Source organism: Suncus etruscus, chromosome X (genome assembly GCF_024139225.1).
Source record: "Suncus etruscus isolate mSunEtr1 chromosome X, mSunEtr1.pri.cur, whole genome shotgun sequence".
Taxonomy (NCBI): domain Eukaryota; kingdom Metazoa; phylum Chordata; class Mammalia; order Eulipotyphla; family Soricidae; genus Suncus; species Suncus etruscus.
The window spans coordinates 102,669,854-102,696,458 of NC_064868.1; the positions used below are offsets into that span (position 1 = coordinate 102,669,854).

Genomic DNA, 26,605 nt, shown 5'->3' on the forward strand with positions numbered 1-26,605 from the left:
TAGACAATAATCTCGTTTTTTATTCCAGGGTCTGACTTGGAATCCACAAGAAGATGGAGGACAATATTGTGAAAGTCAAGGTGGGCTTGGAAGGTAACAGGGAAACATTCATTGAGAAAGGGGCTTTGGAACAGCAATTTAGCAAACTTTTATGAAACATTTTAAAAGCTAGGCTATTCAAGTGCATGCTTTCCGAGCAGTTTTCCTGACTTTGTTTACACATTAAAAACCATTTCCTAGAGATTTGCATTATACCTTTGGAAATCTTGTGAGATCAGAAGAGCAAGTGTTATTAATGTTTTTGCTTATGAAGACCATATCAGTCACAGAGAACTTACTAAAAGCTATCAAGCTACTTTATTGAATCAGAACTCAAACTAGTGTGTCTAACTCTAAACCCAGTAATAAATTCTATTTACAGAGTTGTCCTATAATTGTCACTCACTATCTCAGCTCTACAGGATATGCAATTTTAAAATAAAATACAGTGATACTTTGGCAATCTTTCTGATTAGGAGCAAGTATAAAAGTGGAGCTAAGCCCGTCAACATTGCAATTTCTCAGGGACTTTTGGGTAAATCAAATGCCTGTGTGCTAATGAGTACACGAATTTCATGTTTCTGAAAGAGGGAAGGTCAAAGGCTGTTACCCCTTCCAAGTGGAAAGAATATTGTAGATAAGACACCTATTTTCTTATTTTGGCTTCTATATGAAAACCCCGGACAGTTATGGGAAATATTATTTTATTTTTAAGACCCAGGTTTGGAGAAATAACTATACTAACAACTATCATGACAATGTTAATGAGTGAGAGAAGTAGAATGCCTGCTTAAATACAGGCAGGGGTAGGGGAGAAAAGACTTGGGGGACATTGGTGGTGGGAATGTTTTACTGGTGAAAGGGTGTTCTTATTATGACTAAAACCCAATTACAAACATGTTTGTAATCATGGTGCTTAAATAAAAATATTATTTAAAAATAAATAATAAAATTTAAAAAGACCCAGGATCGTGTCAACTACATCTTTAAAATAAAATATTGTTGTATCAGAAATTTAATTATAAAAAACAAAAAATGAAATCATGAGATCCAAACTTTAATAACCAAACTTTACAAGGTGCCTATTATAACGGCAGGCAGGGGTGATAGCGGTGGTGGCATGGGATAGACTCTGGAATATTAGTGGAGATAATTTGGCACTGATGGTGGGATTGGTCCTAAACATTGTATATATCTAAAACTCAACTATGATTAATTTTGTAAAGCACAATGGCTTAAATAAAAATTTTTCTTAAACAACATAAAAAAGAAATTTAATTATAGTTTTGCCCTTTTCACTGTTTTACTATGTTGAAGAATTGCAATTGAATTATTTTTAAATAATCTCAGAAACTCAGGGATTCTTAGCAAGGGGAAATGAATAGAATTTTCAAAGAGCATGGTTTGAACAAGCCAACTACAGGTTTCTAATAATAACAATAATAACAATTATGATGCGCTTAGTAAGTACCAGATGCTGCTAATTGATTTACATGAATTACATTCTTTATTTCTTTGTTCTTTATTGATTATTGTTTTTGCTTATTTCTAATAAAAAGCACTGAACATATTTTATTTTTAAATATCTTTATTTAAGCATATGATTACAGACATGTTTGTAGTTAGAATTTAGTTATAAAAAACAACTTTCACCAGTGCAACATTCCCACCACCAATAAGGGGCATTGATAAATTATATTCTTCACAGAAAAGCAGTAGATTAGGAAGTACTTGATACTGAAGTCTTGAAGGCGAAGTAATTGTAACTCAGAAAGGTTAAGTAATTTTCCAAACGTCACATAGCTAATAATTCACAGTTTTATAATATTCTATATATAGCTAATCTCGGGTCTTTCCCCTTACATATAATATTGCTTACTATCCTCTTTCTACTCATTCCACTCTGACTCTCAAACATACAACTAATAATGAAAGAAATAGCAAGTTTATAGAGTTCCTCTCACATCTAAGATTTATGTCAATGATTTTATGGTCAAGTTAAATTTTGCTCAAGACAGATTTAGTGTTATGAATAAGGATGTGGAAGGAGGAAGGAAATTAAAATTCATTGAGTACATGTTCTTTGTTCATTCTTTGCTGGACATTTTATACATGCCCACCACCACCTTCAGTTCTTATAACTGATCTTATAAAATTGGGTTCTTATCTGTCTTTATTAAGATGTAATTGACCTATAATACCTATAATACATTGATCCCAGGAGTACAACATAATGATATTTGTATACATAATACCTGTTCAAAAAGAAGATTCAGAGGCACTGAAACATTGAGACACCAAGACTAAGATACTAGCACGAGATCATAGAGGCCATATATAGGAAAGTAGCCATTCAGATTCACCATTCTGACATAGGGTTTCATTCTCAGGCTCTGGAAACTTTCTTCAAGCAGCCTAGAGGATGGCTAAAGATAAGTGAGCCAGAATAAAACACTTCCCAAGCTCAACACACACAACAGACAATATCGTAAATAGCCAAGGCAAGCCCCTGCAAGTGTATGCCATTTGAGCTCTATTGCCTCATTACTGTCACGCATCTCCCTCCTACAGACCTGCAGTGGCTCAACTGGTGCAAACAGCAGCAAGCTGAGTGAATTCTTCCTTGTGGGCCTGACTGATGATCCTCAGCTGCAGCCTATCCTCTTTGCTCTCTTCTTGTTTATCTATGCAGTAACAGCGGTAGGAAATCTGGGGCTCCTAGCCCTCATCGTGGTCAGCCCCAGACTTCACACTCCCATGTATTTCTTCCTGAGCAACCTCTCTTTTCTTGATTTCTGTTATTCTTCAGTTACAGTCCCAAAGATGTTAATGGGTTTTTTCTCCGATTGCCAAACCATCTCTTTCTCTTGTTGTGTAGTTCAGACGAGCTGCTTTATCATCTTTGCTGTTACCGAGTTCTTCCTCCTGGCCTCCATGGCTTATGATCGTTATGTAGCAGTCTGCAATCCTTTACTCTATCACATCACCATGTCCCCAAGGCTTTGTTTGCAGCTGGTGACTGCCAGCTATGCAGTGGGCCTGATAAACATGGTGCTTCTCACGAGTACAACCTTTCACCTGATCTTCTGTAAGTCCCATGTTCTCACTCATTACTTCTGTGATATTCCTCCACTTTTAAAACTTTCTTGCTCTGATACACGGGTTCTCCAGGTTTTCCTCTTTATCTGTGGTGGCTTTAATGTTTCTGTGTCCCTGGCAATTGTCCTCATCTCCTACATTTGTGTATTCTTGGCTATAATCAGAATACCTTCATCTGAAGGTAAACACAAAACCTTCTCCACATGTGCTTCCCACCTAACTGCTGTCAGTTTGTACTATGGAACAACAATTTTCAGTTACATGCGCCCATCCTCGGAGTACTTAGTTGGAAGGGATATGCTAGTCTCTGTATTCTACACAATTGTCATTCCTATGCTCAACCCCATGATCTACAGTCTAAGAAACAAAGATGTAAAGGAAACATTTGGGAACTTTCTAAAGAAGACGTCACAATTCTTCTCCCTTCCCATGTCCAGATTTCGATGATGTTCAAAAAAGGGGAAGGTAAGAAAAAGAAGATGAGGGTGGCATATATTTGGTCTCCAACCATTTCTTGTGCATATCAAAATGGGTTTAATGATTCTTTGAATCTTCTTTTTTTCACATATGGAGAACTGTAAAAATATGGAATGGTAGGAATGCCCCTGATTCAATGTCACTATGTACCTGAAATACTACTGTGAATTATCTGTAAACCACTTTGGTCAAAATAAAAATTATTAATATAAAATATGAAATGCTCCACAAATTTTCTTTGAATCTTCTTAATAATCCTAGAAGTTAGTCTGTGTTTCCTAGATGAGAACATGGAGGTTCTAGGATCATTGGAATTGCCCATAATCAGTTTGGATTTCAATTAAAGACTATCTGACTCAAAATATGTTTCTATTTCATTCTAGAGGTTTAGCATAGGAGAGGACACTACCCACTCTCTTTGTCATCAGAGTCTAAAGTTTCTGATCTTTAGGGTGATTTTTCTTTTGGTAAATATGGTTTTACAATAGATTGATTACTCTAAGAGCCACAGCCTATTAACCACATCTGATTTTAGATTATACATAATCATGTCAATACATAAATTGAACTTATACTGCTTAGAGATCCTATGCCAGATTCAATGGTGGAAATTAATAGCAAGAGATATTTTTAATAATTTATAATTGAGTATAATATAATATATATACAATATAATTGTATATAATACAAGGTACTGAAAGAACGTTAAAAAGTCTAAACCTATAAAAATGGGGAGATGGGGCCGGAGTGGTGGCACGGAGTCGTCAGGTGTCAGCCTTGTTGGCACTAGCCTAGGATGGACCACTGTTAGAATCCCCCGACATCCCATATGGTCCCCCATGCCAGGAGCGATTTATGAGCGCATAGCCAGGAGTAACCCCTGAGCATCACCGGGTGTGGCTCAAAAAAACAAAACAAAAACACAAAAAAATGGGGGAAGACATAAACAGATATTTCTTCAAAGAAGAAGTACAAATGGTCAAAAGGGACATGAAAAAATGCTCCATGTCACTAATCATCAGGGAAATGCAAATCAAGGGAGTGTTCTTTTTATAAATGAAGCCCAATTACAAATATATTTGTAATCACGGTGATTAGATCAATATATTATTAAAACAATTAATTACCATCTCATCTCATGCCAGAGAGACTGGCACATATCACAAAGAACAAGGAAAACCAGTTCAGCATGTATGCAGGGAGAAAGGAACTCTAATTTACTGCTGGTGGGAATGCTGTCTAGTACATTTTTTTCTGAAAACAATAAGGATATTTCTCAAAAAGGTAGAAATTAAGCTCCCATATGATCCAGCAATACTACTCCTAGGGATATACCCTAGGAGCACAAAAATACAATTCACAATAGCCAGAATCTGGATGTACATGGAGACTATTATACTGAGTCAAATGAGTTAGAGGGAGAGGGATATACATTGAATTGTCTCACTCATCTGCAGGATATAAGAAAAATAAAAGACAGTATGGCAATAATATCCAGAGACAATAGAACTGAATGCTAGGAGGCCAGCTCATGTCATGAAAATTGTCACAGAGAGCAGTCAATGCAGCTAGAGCACTAACCACAATGACAACTATCATGACAATGATAGTGAGATAGAGAGGCAGAATGCTTGTATGAGAGACTGGCAGAGGGCCTGGAGAGAGAGCACAGAGGTGTTTGCCTTGCAAGCAGCCGATCCAGGACAAAAGGTGGTTGGTTCGAATCCCGGTGTCCCATATGGTCCCCCGTGCCTGCCAGGAGCTATTTCTGAGTAGACAGCCAGGAGTAACCCCTGAGCACCGCCAGGTGTGGCCCAACCCCCCCCAAAAATAGAGAGACCGGCAGAGAGTCGGGGTGGGGGAGGTGTCTGTGGTATATGGTGGGAAGATCATCCTGGCAAAGGATGATGTACAGTGTATGAATGAAACCCCAGTATGAAAATGTTTGTAAACAAGATGATTTAAAAATAACAATTTATACTTGAATCACCATGAGATACAGTCATAAAGTTATTCCTGATTAAGTTTCAGTCATACACTGCCCAACACTCAGTCCTTCACTAGTGAACAGTTCTAGCTACCATAGTCCCAAGTTTCCATTCCATCCTGCCCCTCCTCTATTCCCTGTTCTCTTGACTGCCTCATGACAGACATTTTTCTTCTCTTTTTCTTTTTCTTCTTAGACAGTATGGTTTTCAATATTGTTACTGCAGGGGTATCATGCATAGTACTTTATCTCCTTTCAGCATGCAATTCTTGTCCAGAGTGATGATTTCCAACTGTTATCATCTTAGTGGTTACTTCTCTGCCTAATTGCACAAATATCTCATCCCTGTTAACTGTTGCAAGCTTCCTATCATCAACTGGTATTCCTTTCCTCTCATCTCTATTTTATTTGGGTATTATTATCATAGTTGTCTATACCACAAATGAGTATGATCATTCTATTTCTATCCCTCTCTTGCTGACTCATTTTACTCAGCATAATACTCTCCATAACTATCCATATGAAAGAAAATGTCATAATTTTAATTTTTCGAAAAGCTGCATAGTATTCCATTGTGTGGATATATCATTGTTTATTTATCCACTCATTTTTTCTTGGGCACTTGGGTTGTTTCCAGATTCTGGATATTCTTAATAGTGCTGCAATTAGGAGTGCAGATGCTGTACGCAAGTTTTGAATTCAGTCTTCACTACTTTCTAGCTGTGCTTTACCATGCTCTCAAGGTTCACTCAGTCTTTCTCACCTTGAAGCCCACGCATTACTCACACTGCTTTAGATGAGTACATGTACATAGAATTTTCTAAGTTTAAAGAACTAAGCAAATTATCATTTGAAGAACTATCATTTGCTAAGTTTGAAGAAAAAGACTAGGTTTTTATGATATTTCCTCTTATTTAAATACATTGGTTACAAAGTTTTTTAATGATCAAATTTAGCCTTTTTTATATTGTTATCTTTATTTCAACACCTTGATTACAAATATGGTTGTAGTTTAGTTACAGTATGGAAAGAACACCCCCCTTCACTGGTGCAACATTCCCACCACCAATGTCCCAATTCTCCCTCCTTCACACCCCACCCCCACCTGTACTCTAGACAGGCTTTCCACTTCCCTTATTCATTCACATTGTTTTGATAGTTCTCATGTAGATATTTCTCTAACTGCACTCTCCACTCTTTGTAGTGACCTTCCAGCACTCCTCTCATTGTCTCTGACATTATTGCAAAAATGTCTTTAATTTTCTTAAAACCCATAGATGAGTGAGACTATTCTGTGTCTATCTCTCTCCCTCTGATTTACTTCACTGAGTATAAGAGGTTCCATGTACATCCATGTATAGGAAAATTTCATGACTTCATCTCTCCTGACGACTGCATAATATTCCATTTTGTATATGTACCACAGTTTCTTTAGCCATTTATCTGTTGAAGAACATCTTGGTTGTTTCCATAGTCTGGCTATTGTAAATAGAGCTGCAATGAATATATGTGTGAGAAAGGGAGTTTTGTATTGCATTTTTGTGTTCCTAGGGTATATCCCTAGAAGTGGTATAGCTGGATTGTATGGGAGGTCAATTTCCAGGTTTTGGAGGAATCTCCATATAACTTTCCATAAAGGTTGGACTAGATGGCATACCCACCAGTAGTGAATAAGATTTCCTTTCTCTCTACATCCCCACCAGCACTGCTTGTTCTCATTCTTTGTGATGTGTGCTCTGATGATTAGTGATGTGGAATATTTTTTTCATGTGCACTTTGGCCATTTGTATTTCTTGTTTATCAAAGTGTCTGTTCATTTCTTCTCCCTATTTTTGATGGGACTAGATGATTTTTTTCTTGTAAAGTTCTGCCAATGCTTGTATATTTTGGATATTATCACCTTATCTGATGGGTATGGGGTGAATAGTTTCTCCCACTCAGTGGGTGGCTCCTGTATCCTGGGTACTATTTCCTTTGAGGTGCAGAAGCTTCTCAGCTTAATATATTCCCTTCTGTTTATCTCTGCTTCCACTTGTTTGGAGAGTGCTGTTTCCCCCTTTAGGATACCTTTAGTCTCAATGTCATGGAGTGTTTTACCTACATGTTGTTCTATATACCTTATGGTTTCAGGTCTGATATCACTATATTTAATCCATTTTGATTTTACCTTTTTACATGGTATTATAATAATACAACACCAATCATCAGTGCACATTCTCCACCACTAATGACCCCACTTTCCCTCTCAGTCTCCCCCATGCCTGCCTCTGGGACAGGAATTTTATGTCTCTTTCTTCTCTCTCTTTCTCTCCCCCTTTTTTCTTTTAAGACACCGTTTTTGCAGTATTGTTATTGCAGGAGTGGTGTGCATATTACTCTATCTCTGTTTTGTACCCAGTTCTTGTCCAGAGATATCAGTTTCAACTATTATCGTCATAGTGGTTCTTTCTCTATCCTAACTGCACTGCACACATGTTCTCCTGGGATTTGTCTCTATTGTTTCTGCATATTATTAGCATACAATTTTTTCTTCATTTTTTTTATATTTCTGGTCACACCCAGTAGCACTCAAGGGTTACTCCTGGCCCTGAGTTCAGAAATCGCTTCTTGAAGGCTCGATGGACAATATCGAATGCAGGGGATCAAATCCTGGTCTGCTGCGTGCAAGGCAAATGCCCTATCTTCTGTGCCCTGTCTTTTTTCATATATCCCACAAGTGAGTGAGATTATTCTATTTCTATCCTTCTCCCTCACCCTCATTTCACTCAGCATAAGAATACCATACTGCACACATGAAAAGAATACCATACTGCACACAAGAAAGTAATCAAATGTCTGCCCAAAAACAAAAACCCAGGCCCAGATGGATTTACTAATGAATTCTTTCAAACCTTTCAAGAGGAACTACTACCAATCCTGGCAAGACTCTTTCATGAAATTGAAAAAAACAGGAAAACTTCCAAATAGCTTTTATGAAGCCAACATTACCTTGATACCTAAACCAGACAGAGATGCCACGAAAAAAGAAAATTACAGACCAATATCGCTGATGAATGCAGATGCAAAGATCTTCAACAAAATCCTGGCAAATAGGATTCAATGCCTCATTAAGAAGATCATCCACTACGATCAAGTAGGTTTCATTCCAGGAATGCAAGGCTGGTTTAACATCCGTAAATCTATCAACATAATACACAACATCAACAGCAAGAAAAATAAAAATCACATGATCATATCAATCGATGCAGAGAAAGCATTTGACAAGGTCCAACACCCATTCTTGATCAAAACTCTCAGCAAGATGGGAATGGAAGGAACCTTTCTCAATATAGTTAAGGCCATCTACCACAAGCCAGAGGCAAATATTGTCCTCAATGGAGAAAAACTGAAAGCCTTTCCTCTAAATTCTGGCACAAGACAAGGCTGTCCTCTCTCACCACTCCTATTCTACATAGCACTGGAAGTACTCGCTATAGCGATTAGGCAAAAAAAGGATATCAAGGGAATCCAGATAGGAAAGGAAGAAGTCAAGCTCTCACTGTTTGCAGATGACATGATACTCTACTTAGAAAACCCCAAAGACTCTACCAAAAAGCTTCTAGAAACAATAGACTCATATAGCAAGGTGGCAGGCTACAAAATTAACACACAAAAATCAATGGCCTTTCTATACACCAATACTAATAAGGAAGAAATGGACATTAAGAAAACAACTCCATTCACTATAGTGTCACACAAACTCAAATATCTTGGAATCAACTTGACTAAAAATGTGAAGGACCTATACAAGGAAAACTATAAAACTTTGCTCCAAGAAATAAGAGAGGACACGCGGAAATGGAAGCACATACCCTGCTCATGGATTGGCAGGATTAACATCATTAAAATGGCAATACTCCCCAAAGCACTGTACAGATTTAATGCGATCCCCCTAAAGATACCCATGACATTCTTCAAAGAAGTGGACCAGGCACTTTTGAAATTTATTTGGAACAATAAACACCCTTGAATAGCTAAAGCAATCATTGGGAAAAAGAATATGGGAGGAATTACTTTCCCCAACTTTAAACTGTACTACAAAGCAATAGTTATCAAAACAGCATGGTAATGGAATACGGACAGGCCCTCAGATCAGTGGAATAAGCTTGAATACTCAGAGAATGTTCCCCAGACATACAATCACCTAATTTTTGATAAAGGAGCAAAAAATCCTAAATGGAACAAAGAAAGCCTCTTCAACAAGTGGTGTTGGCACAACTGGCTAGCCACTTGCAAAAAATTGAACTTAGACCCCCAGCTAACATCATGTATGAAGGTAAAATCCAAATGGATTAAAGACCTCGATATCAGCCCCAAAACCATAAGATATATAGAACAATACGTAGGTAAAACACTCCAGGACATTGAGGCTAAAGGCATCTTCAAGGAAGAAACTGCACTCTCCAAGCAAGTGAAAGCAGAAATTAACAGATGGGAATATATTAAGCTGAGAAGCTTCTGCACCTCAAAGGAAATAGTGCCCAAGATACAAGAGCCACCCACTGAGTGGGAGAAACTATTCACCCAATACCCATCAGATAAGGGGCTAATCTCCAAAATATACAAGGCACTGACAGAACTTTACAAGAAAAAAACATCTAACCCCATCAAAAAATGGGGAGAAGAAATGAACAGACACTTTGACAAAGAAGAAATACAGATGGCCAAAAGACACATGAAAAAGTGCTCCACATCACTAATCATCAGGGAGATGCAAATCAAAACAACGATGAGATACCACCTCACACCACAGAGAATGGCACACATCACAAAGAATGAGAATAAACAGTGTTGGCGGGGATGTGGGGAGAAAGGAACTCTTATCCACTGCTGGTGGGAATGCCGTCTAGTTCAACCTTTATGGAAAGCGATATGGAGATTCCTCCAAAAACTGGAAATCGAGCTCCCATATGATCCAGCTATACCACTCCTAGGAATATACCCTAGGAACACAAAAATACAATACAAAAACCCCTTCCTTACACCTATATTCATTGCAGCACTATTTACCATAGCAAGACTCTGGAAACAACCAAGATGCCCTTCAACAGACGAATGGCTAAAGAAACAGTGGTACATATACACAATGGAATATTATGCAGCTGTCAGGAGAGATGAAGTCATGAAATTTTCCTATACATGGATGTACACGGAATCTATTATGCTGAGTGAAATAAGTCAGAGAGAGAGAGAAAACCGCAGAATGGTCTCACACATTTATGGGTTTTAAGAAAAATGAAAGACATTCTTGCAATAATAACTTTCAGACACAAAAGAGAAAAGAGCTGGAAGTTCCAGCTCACCTCAGGAAGCTCATCACAAAGAGTGATGAGTTTAGTTGGATAAATAACTACATTTTGAACTGTCCTAATAATGAGAATGTATGAGGGAAATTGAGAACCTGTTTAGAGTACAGGCGGGGGTCGGGTGGGGAGGAGGGAGACTTGGGACATTGGTGATGGGAATGTTGCACTGGTGATGGGTGGTGTTAAGAAAGAAAAAATATTGTTATTCAATAATGGAATACAATGTATATACAATATATTATTATATACAATACATTGCGTTATTTAATACATTGTAGTTCAAGCTAAAGCAAATAGCAATTAAAAAAAAAGAAAGAAGAATACCATACTCATCCATGTATAAGCAGATTTCATGGCTCCATTTCTTCTAACAGTTGCATAGTATTCCATGATTTCTTTATCCACTTCTCTGTTCTTGGGCATTTGGGTTGTTTCCATATTCTATTCTAAATACTATTGTAGTAAATACTACTATTTGTACCATTATCTGGAAAAAACTTAGAATTGCAGAGGGCTTTTCTATATTGTGTTTGGGGGTATAAGGTATATTCCTAGAAATTTTGTTGCGAAGCCATATAAAACCTCAATTTTGAGGAATATCCATATTGTTTTCCCTAAAGGCTGGATCAGTCGACATTCACCTTTGAAAAAAAATGAGATTTTCTTTACCACAGCATCTGTGAGAGCTTGGTTCTTGAATAACAAGCAATATTTGGACAGCTTTCAATTCATTTAACGAATACAGAAAATTCCAAGTAAAAGGCAAATGTTTTTTATTAGGATAAAAGGCTGATGAAAGCAACCATTCTATAAGTATATACAACCTTATTTCAATTCTCTTATTTTTGTTTTTATTTTCTTTACTCTATTGTATGCATTAGAGGGACAAAACATGGTTGGCTTAAAACTATGTATCCTTGGTATCTAGAATCAAGCTGGTATTCAATAAATATTGTTCACGGGATAATGAAGAACTTACACATGGTATTCTTTGGTTGTGCAACAACAGTGTTAATGTCTACTTCTGAATCATCTTAGAAATCCACAGGTAGTTACTAATCCACAACCCTATCAGGTTTTGGATTTACTAACATTCATATTCTGTATGATATTAGTAATGACCAAACAAGAGCAGCTCTGACTCACTGAATGCCTACAATTCCAGTTACAGATTTTTATACATGATGTCTCATTTAATTTTTCATTTATTTATTATTATTTATTTTTGTTTTGGGCCTATACGTGGCAGTGAGCAGGGGTTATCCCTGGATCTTTGTTCACAAATGACCTTTAATTATACTCAGGAATCCATATGCAGTACAGATCTTGGAACTAGGTTCAGCTACATGTAAGACAGAACCTTACTTACTACATTATCTCTCTAGTCCTAATTTTATTGTACAAAAAATCTGAAAAATAAAGACTTTGATAGTGTATTCAAAAACCTTCTTGAATTAATAGCACAACCCTATCAGAAAGTTATAGAGCAGGTATACAAAAATATATAATATCAAACAACACATTAACAGTCTGGAGGTATTAGAGAAATTACACCCATAGTTGTCTTTGTATGTATGTATGTATGTATGTATGTATGTATGTATGTATGTATGTATGTATATGTGTATATATATATATAAATTAAATCCTAGGTCTCTTGTTTAGAGACCCCAAACTATATAACAATAATCAAATTCTTTTTTTTTATTGTGGTTAATGTGAATTACAATTATTTCACATAAATATTTAAGGCACATAGTGACAATGAATGAGGGGCAGTCCCTCCACCCCTGTTCCCAGCATGCATCCCATATCTCCCTCTTTTACCCCACCCCATAATGCTTGTGTAACTGTTCCCCACTTGCACAGCTTGTTGTAAGTTGGGTATCAATTTTGTTGTCCTTGACCACAGGTTTGATGTTCAAGTCTGATCATTTTTTATTTCGATTAAATTATTTCCATTAAATGTTCATTCAATTGTCTGGTCTTGGTACCATCCATTTCTTCCCCCTCAATTTGTGAGACTGAGCAAGCTGATTCCAGTAATGTGATTCTGTTGAAGATATAAGGGAGAAGAAAAGAAAAACAAAAACAAAAAAAACAACAACAAAAGCAAAAGGAGAAAAGGAAAAAGAACAAAAACGGAACTAAGAGGAGTCCGTCTATGTGTTAATAAATTTCCCTTTAGAAGGAAAAAGAGAAAGAAGAAAAGGGTAACAAAACAAAACAAAACAAACAAAACAAAAACATTACTGTGAAAGATTTCTAATCCACTTTGGTCAAAATAGAAATAAAAAATATAACGATAGGGAAGTAATAACAAAAGTACAAAAAGAACAAAGAACAACCCCCCCAAAAAACTGAACAAAACAAAACCGAACAATTATTTTTAATAAATCTTAAGTGAGTAGTCTTAACATTTTCATAAAACATTATACACAGAATTTTATAGAAAAATTAAAATTCCATATATTCATCCAATAAAGATCCCTTCTAAATTAAGATAGTTTGATTAAAAATAACAAACTATTACCCACTTGCAGATTGCAGCCAACATAATATTTATAAGAGAATGGGATGTGTACCATGGAATATAAAGCAACATAATTAAATAGTATGCAATTATTATAAATCAAAAAAATTGAAAAGAATCATGAAGTAATCCAGAAAATACTAAATGTGAAAATAAACTAGAAAATACTCTGAGACTGAATAAGTAAAACAAAGCAAAATCCAACATTATTAACAACGAAAATGATGGCATGACAAAATCAATATTTCATCATTTGTTGAGTATTAAATGAAAACATTACATTTGATGGTATCTGTGCTACTAGGGATCAAATATTGCTACCACTAGGTAAGTATGTCCTTTATATCTTTTTATATCCTTTTATATCTCCAAGGAAATATTTTTTATATATTAAAATAAATAGCATACTATAATACATTTTGTTCCAAACAAACACAATTATATGCAAATTCTATAAGAAACAAACCTTTATAGTGGTTGAAAAGTTGGTCCACAACTGGCTGGGCTCAAGATTTATTTCTGATATTCAGGCATCTCTTCTGTCATTACCTCCTTACAGCCTGTTCTAGCCATCAGATTCAAAAATGTATTTTGTTATTCAAGAAACAGTTGGAACCAATGTCTTCATCCAACGCTGAATAAATTTAATTTGTAGTGAACCTTTCTTTTACCATTGTTATATGCTTTCACAAGTAATTTTTTTAAGTTACAAAGAATATATAGAATATTCAAAACAATTTAAAATTTTCCAGAGAACTTAAAAAGAGAGAAAGATACTCTGTTCATTTTATGAGATGAGTGAAATGGTGATGCCAGTGCCAGAAATTTTGTAATAATAGATTGAAAATAAAATAATCGTCTAACTTTTGGTAAATCTCAAAAGTCCTAATTAAAATTTTAGTAAATTTAACTCACCAACTACACATAATAGGAATAGCTTTGATTTTTTAAGGAATTAAATGAGAGTATAGTTTTAGATACTTCATTACAAATTACTATTTTGCGTGATAAAAAAGAAGATAATTCAATACATATCCATCTCAAAGAAAAAATAACATTCAACACCTCTCTATGGGAAAATCTATGAAAATCAAGAACAAAAGAAGGGTCAGACAGATAACACAAAATGTAAGGTGTGTGATTGAACTGTATTTAATCTTCAATACTGCATATGGCCCCCTGACCACTATCAGCATGATCACTGAGTGCAGAGCCAGAAATAAGTCCTGAGTACTGTCAGGTGTGATCTTCCTTTAAAACCCCCAAAGAATTGAGGAAAATATTTAATTTGACATAATATATCTACCCCTAAACCTACCATATACATGGTAATTAATGTAGAAAGTTTAGGAACATTATCCTTAGAACCATGAACAAGAAGAAAATTACTAATTACCATTGTATTAGAAAGATCACTGTTGTTCCAGTGAGAACTGAACAGAAATATGAAAAAATTATTAGGGAATGAATTCTCATTACTCACAGACTATCTGATTGAATGCACAGAAAACCAAAGAGAATTTTCAGGCATATTATTTTAGCTCAGAGTTTATCAATGTTTCTGCACAGAAGTATTTCTTAAAAACTCAATTATAGTCTATGACTATATGAAATCTTGGTATATAACAGAACTGCAATTATAGATCAAGGGAACAAAGGATAAATTATGCAATGAATAGTGTAGGAACAATTCCTTATTCATATAATAACAAATAAAATTAGTTTCCTGCTTTGCACAATATATAGAAATAAATTCCAGATGAATTTCACAGCTAAATATTTACTTTTTAATTAAAATTAGAATGTTTTATTTATAATATATGGTGGGAAGGAATTTTTTAAATAAAATACAGAGGAGCCAGAGAGATAGTATAGTGGTAGGGAATTTGCCTTGCATGTTACTGACCCGGGACAGACCTGGGTTCGATCCCTGGCATTTCATATGTCCCATGAACCTGCCAGAAGTGATTTCTAAATGCAGAGCCAGGAGTAACCCCTGAGCACCGCTGAGTATGGTCCAAACAACAACAACAACAACAACAACAGCAACAACAATAAAAAACCCAAAGAAGTGATTAATTTGGTAATATCAAGGTAAAAGTAGTATATATTTTTAAATTAACTATATTATAATAAACAAATTTATTCACAGGTCTTCAGAAGATATTTAGAACAGACAAATACAGATTACATAAGATCCAAATCTAGGCAAATTATTAATCCAAATTAAAAATGCATTAAATGTTATTAGATAATGCACAGAATACCTGAATGGCCAATAAATAAAAGCTTCCTTATTATTACCAATAATGAGGCAAATGCAAATTATATTAGTACAGAAATACTACAACATAGTCATTAGATTTTCCCTTAGAAAAATATCTGCCTATGCCAAATGCAGATATGAATGTTAGGAAACAGATGTTAGTATGCACTGATTATAATAGTGTGTATTTACACATCCACAATAAAGGGTAATTCTGTAGTACCTTGTAAAATGAAAATGTAAATATATATTAATGTAAAAATTTGAATATTCAGTTCATTGTAGAAATACATAAAATATATTTTTTATATTTTCACAACACTGTAATGTGTAAAGTTAATTCACACACATACCCATGTTTTTCTGAAATTTAAAAAAATTGAATATTCAACTTACTTTCTTTTCAAGAATCCTTTATTTGTCTGATTAATACATTACACAGGGTAGTCTCACAATAATGATCTGAGAAAAATAAGAATTATTTTTTAGTTAGTTATCTAACTGTAAGGAAAACAAAGCAACAGAATTCAATATAATAAGAAGCAAATTAAATAAGCACTGAGTGAATGAGAATGAGATGTACCGAAATGGATAGGGCTGAAAAAAAATTGTGCTAGGAAAAAAATAAGTGAGTTACTAAAACTTACTTGTGATTTTTACATCATACAAAATATTCATTATATATACAATATATACAATAAAATAAAAATATAAATGGCACATAAAGCAACTTTAGTAAAGTGAATGATTCTGGGACTCAAGAAATGAAAAAAAAATTTTACTTGTACCTAGAATATTTTTAGAAACAAACTATAGCAAAAATAAATTCATAGAGAATTATTCATATGCTAAACTATGTAAGTACTAAAATAAACGAAAAAGATTTCTGTTTTCAAATAAATTCAAAATGTTGAACCAAGGGATGAAAAAATATTACAATGGGTAATACATGCCTTACATGGGAACAATCCCAGTTTAATCTTCAATTCCCTCATATGGTTCCCAGAGAACCATCAGACATGATCCTTGAGCACAAAGCCATAAATAATCTCTGAGCACTACTTAGTGAGGTAAAGATGTTCGTCCTGCATGCCAGCATCCCTGTTTTGATATCTTGAACTGCCAGGAGTGATTCCTGAGCAGAAAGCCAGACTTAATCATTAATCACAGTTAAATATGTCCACATCCATGCCCAAAAGAAAATTATGTATTATGAAATCGTAAGTGTGAAAATGTAAATATATGTGTGTCAGTACCAGCAGACACAATTTGATTTGTGATTTAAAATTATTTTATTAAATAACAGTGATTTACAAAAAATATTCACAATTGAGTTTTAGACAATGTTTCAGCACTGATCTCACCACCAGTATCAACTTCCCTCCAACAATGAAGTTTGGGTCTCATGATTTCAGTATAGTTGACACTGTGGTTTAGATATTTAGTGCTATCATTGCTTAAGACACTGATGTGATTGAACCCCCTTGAACCGTGCCTTCTCTTATTTTTCATCTGTATTCTCTCCCTCCCTTCCACTCTTCCTTTTCTTCTCATTATAACCTGAGGCCAAGGTTGATCTAGGAATCCTCCATTTAAGCCACTGCATTCTCTCATCCTCTAAATCTAAATACCATATATAAGTAGTATCATCCTTTGTTTACCCCTCTTCTGGGTTATTTCATTTAATGTTCTCATCCCTTTCCTTCCATGTTGCAGCAAATTGCACGATCACACTATCCCTTAGAGATGTGTAGTATTCCATACACCACATCTTCATCATCCATTCATCTATAATTGGATATCCAGTTAGCTCTTGTGCCGAGTGCTGAAATAAGCATATGCATAAGTCCCTTGGAATAAGTGTTTTTATGTCCTGGGGTTATATGTGGGGGTAATTCTAGTTGGAGATAATTAATCACAAGTTGGCTGGTTTCCCAGGGGTTGATGGCTGCCTGTTTTTAGCCACCTGCAGTTCACGGTATTCACTGTGTTCATGTTTGTGCCGACTCTGGAATGAAAGGGTCAGCTGCATGGAGTGGCACATGAGAGACCAGATAGAGTCATGTTAAAAAGTACATTTTGTCAAGGGGTTGTTGAGCAGTCTCTGGGATCTTACTGAGTCATCCATGCTTCTACCTCTCTGATGTTTTTTCCTGCCACTTTTATTAGTCAGAATGTAAATAAAACACAAAAGGGTCAGGGTTGATGTAATTAGGATACTCGTGCTAATTAACTCAGAAAAGGTAAAAGGAAAAAGTGACTTTACAAGTGCATGACAATAGATACCCAAAAATGGAATTACTGTCATATGATAACTAGATTTTGAGTTTACCAAGAATCCTCCATACTGTTTTCCATAGGGGTTAGACCAGACCATATTCCTACCAGCAGTGAATAAGTGCCTTTTTAACACGTCCCTGCTGAAATAGATCATTCCTGATATTTCTTTTTTTTTTCTTTTTGTTTTTTTGGGCCATACCCAGGGTCGCTCAGGGGCTACTCCTGGCTATACACTAAGAAATCACTCCTGGCTTGGGGAACCATATTTCTGATATGTACTATTCTCACTGGTGTAAGATGATATCTCATTGTGTTTTTTATTTAGATTTCCCTAAGAAAATTTATGATGAGTCTTTTTATTTTTATGTTTTTGGTTTTTGGGTCACACCCGGAGATGCTCAGGGATTACTCCTGGCTCTGTGTTCATAAATCGCTCCTGGCAGGCACTAGGACATTATGGGATGCAGGGATTCAAACCACTGACCATCTAGGATCAGCTGCATGTAACGTAAACGCCCTACTGCTGTTTGCCTTCTGTTGGCCTTCCTTGGAGAAATGTCTTCTATTTCCTTTCTGCACTTTAATTTTTCGTTAATATTTGCAAGTACTTTATATATCACAGATACCAACTTTCATCTGATGTGTTGAGTAAAAATATTTTCTTTCACTCAGCTATATTTTTAATTTTTCCTTTTTTGCCATACAGAAGCTTTTTAGTTTGATTTCTGATTCTATATTCTTTATCATAGGCATCATATCATTGAATAGTCCTTTGTGGTCTATGTATTGGTGAGTTCTGCTTATATTTTACTCAGTGTACTTTATAGATCCAAGACTGATCTCAAGGTCTTAATCCATTTTGAGTTAACTTTGATATATGGTGTGAGAGAGGGATCAAGTCTTAATTTATTATTTATGATTATCCAATTGTCCCAATAGCTTTGTTGAAGAGGCTGTTTTTATTCTATTTTATTCTCACAGCTCCTTTGTAAAAAATCAGCTGACCATATATATATATATATATATATATATATATATATATATATATATATATATATATATATATATATATATAGGGTTATGCCCTTGGATGTTCATATTATGACCCATTGGTCATAATACTCCTTTACTAATTTGATTCCTTGGCACTTGATATTTTTGTGCAGTATTTTAAATGGAATATATCCTTTGACCTCGTTCTCTTCTAATTATTTATACACAGGAATGCAAAACAAATTTTGTTTATTTAGCTTGTAACCAGCCCTAATGTTGTATTGGTAATTGTTTCTAAGAGAATTTTTGTGGACTCTTTAGGGCCTTCCATCTATATCATCATGTCATCTCTAAATAGAGATAATTCGACTTCCTCCTTTACTTCCCTTTTTTCCTGATTGCTGTTGTTAGAATTTCTAATACAATGCTGAATAAGAGTGGAGATAATGGATATCTTTGCATTGTGCCCGATCTTAGAGGAAATGTTTTTAGTTTTTTAGTATTAAGAATAATATTGGACCAGTGTAATAGCACAGTGGGTTGGGCATTAGTTTTACACAAGGCCAACCTGGGTTTAATCTCCAGCATCCCATATGGTCCCCTGAACGTGCCAGGGATGATTTCTGAATGCAGAGCCAGAACTAATTCCTTAATGCCCCCCAAAATATATCCCCAGAAAAATATTGGCTATTGGCATTTTATAGATAGCTGTTACTTGAAGAAGGATCCTTCTTCTTGGATTTTACCGATGACAGTTTTAAAATCATGAATTGTTCTTATGTTTGGTCAAAATTTTCCTCTGTACCAATTTGCATGATTTTTATATTTCCTATACAGATGTGGTATATTATGGTAGTTGTTTTCTGTATATTGAACCGTCTTTGTCTCCCTGTAATAAATCACAGTTGATCGTATTGTATAGTATGCTGTTGGATTTGGTTTGCTAAGATTTTGTTAAGGATTTTTGTATCATTGCTCATTAAGAAGTTTGGTTTGAAAAATATTTTATAGTATCTGTTAGCTTTGGATATCAATGTGATATTAGCTTCATAGAAGACGTTAGGAAGGACTCCTTTTTTCCTTGATATTTTGGAAGAGTTTAAGGATCAATTAGCAACAAATCTCTGAAAGTTCAATAAAGCTTACTTGTAAACTCATCTAGGCCAGGATATTTATTCTTGGCAAGATTTTTAATTACTATTTCAATTTCCTTGCTTATAATTGACCTGTTCAGACTTTCTATTTCCTCCTCATTCTGTTTCTGGAAATTGGATGTTTCTAGGACTCTGTCCATTTCTTTTAGAGGTTCTCTAATTTAACAGAGTATAGTTGTCCATACTAAATGCTCACAATGTCTTAGATTTCTAGAATGAGAAATTACAACAGAACCCCCAGGATACAAAATTTTTTAAGCACCCATATCAAAATGTCTATTGTAATTGCCTGAGAGTAGATAGGCTGGTAGTCTAGACTTTAAGGGTAGGTATATTAGTGATACTTAAATTATTATAATTGTGCCGTTTGAATTATTATTAAATGTAACTTTTTAAAAAAATTAATAAACTTAAAATAAAATACCTGAAATATAGTGTGATCTTTCATTTGGTACCTAATAATTTTTTTTTGGTTTTTCAGGCCACACCCGTTTGATGCTCAGGAGTTACTCCTGGCTAAAAGCTCAGAAACTGCCCTTGGCTTGGGGGGACCATATGGGACGCCGGGGGATCGAACCGCAGTCCTTCCTTGGCTTAGCACTTGCAAGGCAGACACCTTACCTCTAGCGCCACCTCACCGGCCCTGGGTACCTAATATTTAATGACGATTACATAATATGTATCATGATTTCTTTTAGTGATTCCCAATTCAAAAATAAAGTTCAATGTGTACTCTCGCCTTTCCCAGGATCGACCATGGTTTAGTCACTGCCACCATATATGGCCTTTCTCTGTGTTACATTTACTTGTTATACAACATTTTGTAGTGCATTCATAATGTTACAACTACTTTTTTCTTTACAAATCTGTAACTTTACTATTCATTGAGCTCCCAAGTTATGAATTTAATTTCCCATTCTTTTATCACATCAAGTACTACCTGCATGACACATAGGATGGGCCTGTTATTGTTTATGATCTTCATAACAAAATGACAATGGTGATAGTAGTAAAAGTGTAATTACCATATCTTTTCAAGGTTATGTTTTATATGAACTTCACATAAATTTAAAATATAATTATATATTGCATACCCTCATATAAAGCTCATTGATTATTATAAGATGCTCTTAGGCAATCAAAGAAACAGAGGGGCCTTACTAAATATTGTGCATTAACCTAACCAGCACTTTTAACTTTTATTTTTCAAACTAATACTTTTTTGTATGCCATGGAAATCATAGAAAGTATATACAGTTAGTACTGAAGAGATTTGTTTAGGAGACTGGATTTGATCCATCCAACAGAGATTAAAAACCAAGGTGTCAGTTTAAAAGACTACCTCGATAGCCAATGAAAGGCAAACTCTAATAGTTGTGCTATTATTTAGAATATAGGATCCACTTAAAGCTGCTTTATGGCTTTTGGGAAAGAAATTTAAAAGCATTCAGGATGTATTTGGTAAAGTATAATTAACCTTTTGAGTCAGTGATAGTTCAGCAGGTAGGGAGTTTGCCTCACACCTTGCTGACCAGGATTTGATTCCTGGCATTCCATATGGTCCCCTGAGCACCCCCAGGAGTAATTCCTGATTAGATCCAGAAGGAATCAATGAAAATTGTCAGTCATAGCCCCAAAACCAAAACAAGAATTAAGCCTTACTTTCAGCTTCAGAAGTCTGCAATATCATTTGTATACACCTCAAATATATTATAAGCATGAAACATACATATTTAATTGATAAAGTGCTCTCCACATATCTTCTCTTTTGAATTCAATAGCAACACTACTATATCAGTATAACAAGGATTATTGATTCTATTCAAAATAAAAAAGTACTGGACCTAAGAGAAGATTTGTGACATGCCAGATTGACCAGATTGTGTATGTATATATATAAGTATGAAAAGCAGTGCTAAATTCTAGATTCTCACTTGGGTCTTTATATGTAAAGACATCATACTCTTTTTCACATTATACTCTTTTTATGCTATTGCTTCCTGTTTTTAGCAGCATCTGGAGGCTGGCATAGATCATGTCGATGACCCATGCGACATGTCAGATACACCAATATCCAATTTCACACAATTAGTCAGCAGTCACTGAATGGAAGTTCAGGATGTCATGCAAGTCCAACATTGATCTCTCAATTAAAAAGTAACGCTCCCTTGGGAGCCAAACTTAAAGATAATTGGTTTTCTTATTTGAACTATATTTATCAGCCCCTTCTTGCAGAACGCTGTTGGACTGTTAAAAAAAGAGATAGTTTGGCAACATTTATGCTCTTTCTAAATCCAAAAGAGGTCACTTCAGTTGCTCAAAATTATTTGTCCACAACACCTTAAAACTAAAAGTTTCCTTAGGTGATGTGAACTTATTCTTCATTTTGAGAGCCTGGTAGACTCCAGAAAAGTTAAGGAGAAATGGGAAATTGTGCTTATATTAAAGAAAAATTTGAAAATCTGTGATTCTGTGATTAAAATTCTGTAATTATTTTTTTTAGAATTTTAATAATCAACATGCTATTGATGATTTCACTCCAATTTAAACAATACAATAGTAATAGAAAAATAGCTGCTTGGTAATTTATTATAGTCTGCAGTAGTTTGAGTGCATCATATATGTATGGAACAAGAAGACAGGCTCTGGGAAAGTAAAGTGAATATCTCTGTCATGGGCTCATCATAGCCATCAAGGATGACCTTAGTTTTTGCACAAGTGGAAAGATAAATATGAGGTAAGTATCTTACTAATCACCATCCAGAGCCATTTTACACCCTTTCCTTCTCTTCTTTTAATTTTTCATATTTAATTAAAGAACTGTGATTTACAAAGTTATTGATAGTTGGGTTTTAGACATGGGATATTTTGACATTGATCCCATGACCAGTGTCAATTTCCCTCAACCATTATTCCCATGAACCCTCCTTCCCCTCACCCCCACCTTGACAGGTTACATTTAAATTTATGTAATGTAGATTGAATTGCATGTTTTCAGTTTTGTTGAGGCTGCATTTTGGATATATGCCTAAACCACTCACCCACATTTCTAATATACCCAAGATCTCTTATCCCTATTCCAGCATTAATTCCATTTCTCTTCTTCCTTTCCCCCTTGATTTCTTTCCTTCTGTGTCCCTCGCCCTATACTCTGGGATTAGCCTGATAAAGCCATCCCCATTTATGACAATGAATTTCCTCATTCAGTTATTCTATATACCACTAAAAAGTGAGAGATTTTACTTCTTTAAGATTCCATTTTTCTTGTCAAAAGGTAATGTCTCTACTTGTATAATTTTCACCCCATTTCATTAAATTTCATTTTTTAATCAATTACTTTATTTAACCATTGTGGTTACAAGGTTATTCATAATACAGTTGTTTTTTCACAGTTGTAACGTTGTTCATGATTGAGTTTTAATTATACAACATACAACATCCTTCACCAGTACCGATATCTCATTTCTCTCCCATCCTCCATCATGCCTGCCTCTGGGGGCAGACATTTTATTTCTCTTCCTTATTTTCTTTTTAGACACTGTGGTGTGAACTGTTGTTAATGAAGGGGTACCATGTATATCTTTCATGGTATTTCTTTATGTCACTTTATCTTCTTTCAGCACCCAATTCATGTCCAGAGTGATCATTTCCAATTATCACTGTCATAGTAGTCCCATCTCTTAAATTTTATTTGAGAAACTCTTAGTTCTATCACTCACCTCTTTACATGTTTTTAATCTTCTCTTACCATGATTTAGAGTATTTTCCTGAAATTTTGGTCGGTTGTATATTTTTGCTATAATGCAAAGGCAAAAATAAACAATAACATATTCCATTAGCTCCTTTTTGTTCTTTCCATCCTCCCTCTTTTACTTCAGAGTCTTCCTAAATAGGAATCTATTTTTTTCTTTCCACTGCCTCATATCATTTTAGTCACAATTCTCTACACAGAACTCCAATGTTCATAATATTTTTATATATAAATTTTTATTTTGATCATAGTGGTTTACATGTTGACAATAATATTTTAGTTAAATATTTACATAACATCAGGGGGGATTCCCATCACCAAATTGTCTTCCCTTCACCTCTGTTTTTGTCGTATCTCCCATATCCACTTCCTTCACCCCCAGGGCTGCTAGAATATGTGGTCCCCTATTTTTATTAACAATTCTGATTGCTCCTTGATTACTTTGGACCTTGGGATATCACTTTTCCCAGTTTGTATACTGTTTGCATTTCTAAGGTTGGTTTTGCTTCTTATTTCTTTAAATTGCCCTGTTAGTCATCCTTTACCTTTCTTGGTCCCTCTACAAGTTGCTGAAACCATTTTTCCAAAATCAATTACAAACATGGCATTTAGGTTACCATACCAATTCTTATCTACTTATTATATTAAAATACATAATCTTTTCTACTAAATAGTACTTTTTTGGACACTAACCATTGTTCTTGTAGAAATTAATTTTATCCTGTCCTCTAAGCACATTTCTTGAAGCAGGCTTTTTGTTACACTTCCATAATAAGAATCTGTCCTAATTTATCTTATTTGTTGTTCATCTTAGGTGGTGATGATCTCCATATGACTCCAATTACCTAGTTACCTGACAAAAACTCCCACCTCAATATAATTAGCATATTACAAATTTATATCTTTACCAAAATGCATACTATTAGCTTTTGATCTATAGGAAAGTTTTAATTGGTATGCAAATACAATGTTGTAACATAGCAATGATCATTTTCAGTTTTCTCATCTGAAAAAAAATATATCAGACAAATCAAAAACTACCCCGAAATATTTCACAAGATAGCTGTTAACAAATGTTGCAAACAAAATATTGAAAATTATTGATTAGAAATTTGTTTTAGAGATAGTAAGCTCCAGAAATTAAGTTGATTTGGTAAGTCTTTCCTGAGTTACCTATTTCACATTAAGGACAGTTCATTGAAGAGAAATAGGGAAAGCAGAAAGAAAGTTGAAAGCAAGTGATACTAGAAGGAGCAAGAACTGGGAAATGATATAGGTGTCAATTCATAGTCATTGACTGAAAATGAGATCTAAAGGAAAACACTGTGCCGCTTGCATCTCTTTTTTTCACTTAAAATTTATGTTGATTAAATGTTACTTTAAAGTTTTTTCTGTTTTTATTAACCAAAAGAAGTGATAAAGAAAGACAACACAGACATTTCTTCAAAACTAACCTCTCTCCTTGGGGCCTGAGCTACAGCACAGTGGGTTGGGCATTTTCCTTGTAGGTGGCTGACCCAATTTGATCTCAAGCATCCCATATGGCCCTCGAGTATTGCTAGATATGAACTTAAAACAAAAACAACAAACAAAAATTACTCCCCCTCCAAGTATCTTTCAATTCTCTTCCTTCTCCCTTTTACATTGTTTTCCATTAGACAAGCTCCAAAATGTGTTGAAACTATGCTTCCTTCCTTCCTTCCTTCCTTCCTTCCTTCCTTCCTTCCTTCCTTCCTTCCTTCCTTCCTTCCTTCCTTCTTTCATTCTTTTTTCTTTTCTTTCTTCTCTTTTTCTTTTTCTTTCTTTCTTCCTTTCCTTATTTCTTTCTTTCTTTCTTTCTTTCTTTCTTTCTTTCTTTCTTTCTTTCTTTCTTTCTTTCTTTCTTTCTTTCTTTCTTTCTTTCTTTCTTTCTTTCTTTCTTTCTTTCTTTCTTTCTTTCTTTCTTTCTTTCTTTCTTTCTTTCTTTCTTTCTTTCTTTCTTTCTTTCTTTCTTTCTTTCTTTCTTTCTTTCCTTTGATTTTTGGGCCACACCCGGTGACACACCAGTTCTGTCCCCAGAAATCGCTCCTGACTTAAGGGACCATTTGGGTCTCCGGGGGATCGAACCGCCATCCATCCGAGGCTAGTTCAGACAAGGCAGATGCCTTACAATAACCTGACTTTCATCTTTATAAATGTGATTTGGCTTTTTCTTGATTTTTCAACCCACCTATCGCCCAGCAAGAAACTTTATATAGTTTACACATCACAGCCTCTTCTACTTTATTGTATAAATAAAACTATGACATGCAAATACCCTGATATTAAATAGGTCATTTTAATTGTAACTGCCTTTATTTTTTCTAGCCTTCCACTTATCTTTATCTCTTGATAAAAATTATCAAGAATCGCTGCCTTTATCAAAGATGAAGCATTTTCTTGGCTCTATATCCCACCTTTTTCATTTGCTCAAATATTTCACCCCCAAAATTAGTTTCTCACTTGTGTCTCATCAATATTATCTTTGTGATGGATAATTCTCATTAGCATATAAAGTCTAAGCTGATCTCTGAAGAGTTAGCACTCAATTTTTCTCTTCTTCAGTCTCTACTACCCCCACTGAATTTAGTATGCAACCAAACACAAGACTACTATTCAATGTCTTCATCTTTACCTAATACCACCTTTTAACATAATAATTT

General features: G+C 34.9%; 1 protein-coding gene across 1 annotated transcript; it reads left to right on the forward strand.

Annotated features, from left to right (window-relative positions):
- The first annotated feature begins 53 nt into the window (after positions 1-53).
- On the forward strand, positions 54-3,585 carry LOC125998983 (olfactory receptor 1020-like). Its single transcript, XM_049766995.1, has 3 exons — positions 54-93; positions 516-574; positions 2,611-3,585. Exons 1-3 carry the CDS (start codon positions 54-56, stop codon positions 3,583-3,585), a joined length of 1,074 nt encoding a protein of 357 aa, XP_049622952.1.
- Positions 3,586-26,605: the final 23,020 nt, after the last annotated feature.

Excerpts from the sequence above, each read along its gene's own strand:
- LOC125998983 (XM_049766995.1), top strand. The coding sequence starts at position 54 with ATGGAGGACAATATTGTGAAAGTCAAGGTGGGCTTGGAAG. Across the intron at positions 94-515 it reads AGTCAAGGTGGGCTTGGAAG|GAGCAAGTATAAAAGTGGAG; the intron begins GTAACAGGGAAA and ends CTTTCTGATTAG. Across the intron at positions 575-2,610 it reads AATTTCTCAGGGACTTTTGG|ACCTGCAGTGGCTCAACTGG; the intron begins GTAAATCAAATG and ends TCCCTCCTACAG.